The following is a 613-nucleotide window of genomic DNA, read 5'->3' on the forward strand; positions in this document are numbered from 1 at the left end:
GCTGCGGGGGGAGCCCGGCCTGGAGCAGCCCTTCTGGGTGTCGTCGGTGGCAGCCCTGCTCAACACAGACCTCGTGGCCACAGGTGAGTGCCCTGTGCGGCAGAGAGGAGGGAGTCCCCGGACGGGCCGCGCTGGTGCTCACATCTCCCTGCCCTCCAGGCTCCCACAGCTCTTGTCTGCGGCTCTGGCAGTGCGGGGAGGGCTTCCGGCGGCTTGACCTTCTCTGCGACATCCCCCTGGTGAGCGAGGCTTGAACGCCCAGCCCGTCTGCCACACTCCCCAGGCCCCGTCCCAGAAGGGTGCCTCCTCAGAGCAAGGCCATCCATGACATCTCTTTATAGTCCCAGCTCGTAGCACGGGGTCTGGCCGGACCCTCCCTCCTCCCTTCCCCTCTCCCCTCCTCCACTCCCCTCCCTGTCCTGGGTGCTGGGGTTCAAGGCAGGGAACAACGTGGACAGAAGCATGGAAGGCCTGGCCCTGCGATCGTTTCTGCATGGCTGGTGCCAGACTGATGCTAAACTAGGGTGCGCGGTCTCGGGTGGCCCTAGGGGAGAGTGGCAGGGTCTGTCAGTGACATCTGGTGACAGTGCAGAACTTGGGTCAATGGTGATGG

At 65.3% G+C, this 613-nt stretch overlaps 1 protein-coding gene across 4 annotated transcripts in view; it reads left to right on the forward strand.

The window, feature by feature from the left end:
• The window catches only part of RRP9 (ribosomal RNA processing 9, U3 small nucleolar RNA binding protein), a 13,280-nt gene that overhangs the window by 9,643 nt on the left and 3,024 nt on the right, over positions 1-613 (forward strand). For 3 of the 4 annotated variants that reach the window (XM_023533326.1, XM_023533328.1, XM_023533329.1), the window contains 2 exons: positions 1-83; positions 160-239. The exons of the other annotated variant lie outside the window; for it this stretch is intronic. In XM_023533326.1, coding sequence (XP_023389094.1) covers positions 1-83; positions 160-239 — 163 coding nt within the window. The remainder of the gene's footprint in view (positions 84-159; positions 240-613) is intronic. 4 annotated transcript variants of the gene reach the window in all.

Source organism: Pteropus vampyrus, unplaced genomic scaffold (genome assembly GCF_000151845.1).
Source record: "Pteropus vampyrus isolate Shadow unplaced genomic scaffold, Pvam_2.0 Scaffold100, whole genome shotgun sequence".
In the NCBI taxonomy this organism is placed as follows: domain Eukaryota; kingdom Metazoa; phylum Chordata; class Mammalia; order Chiroptera; family Pteropodidae; genus Pteropus; species Pteropus vampyrus.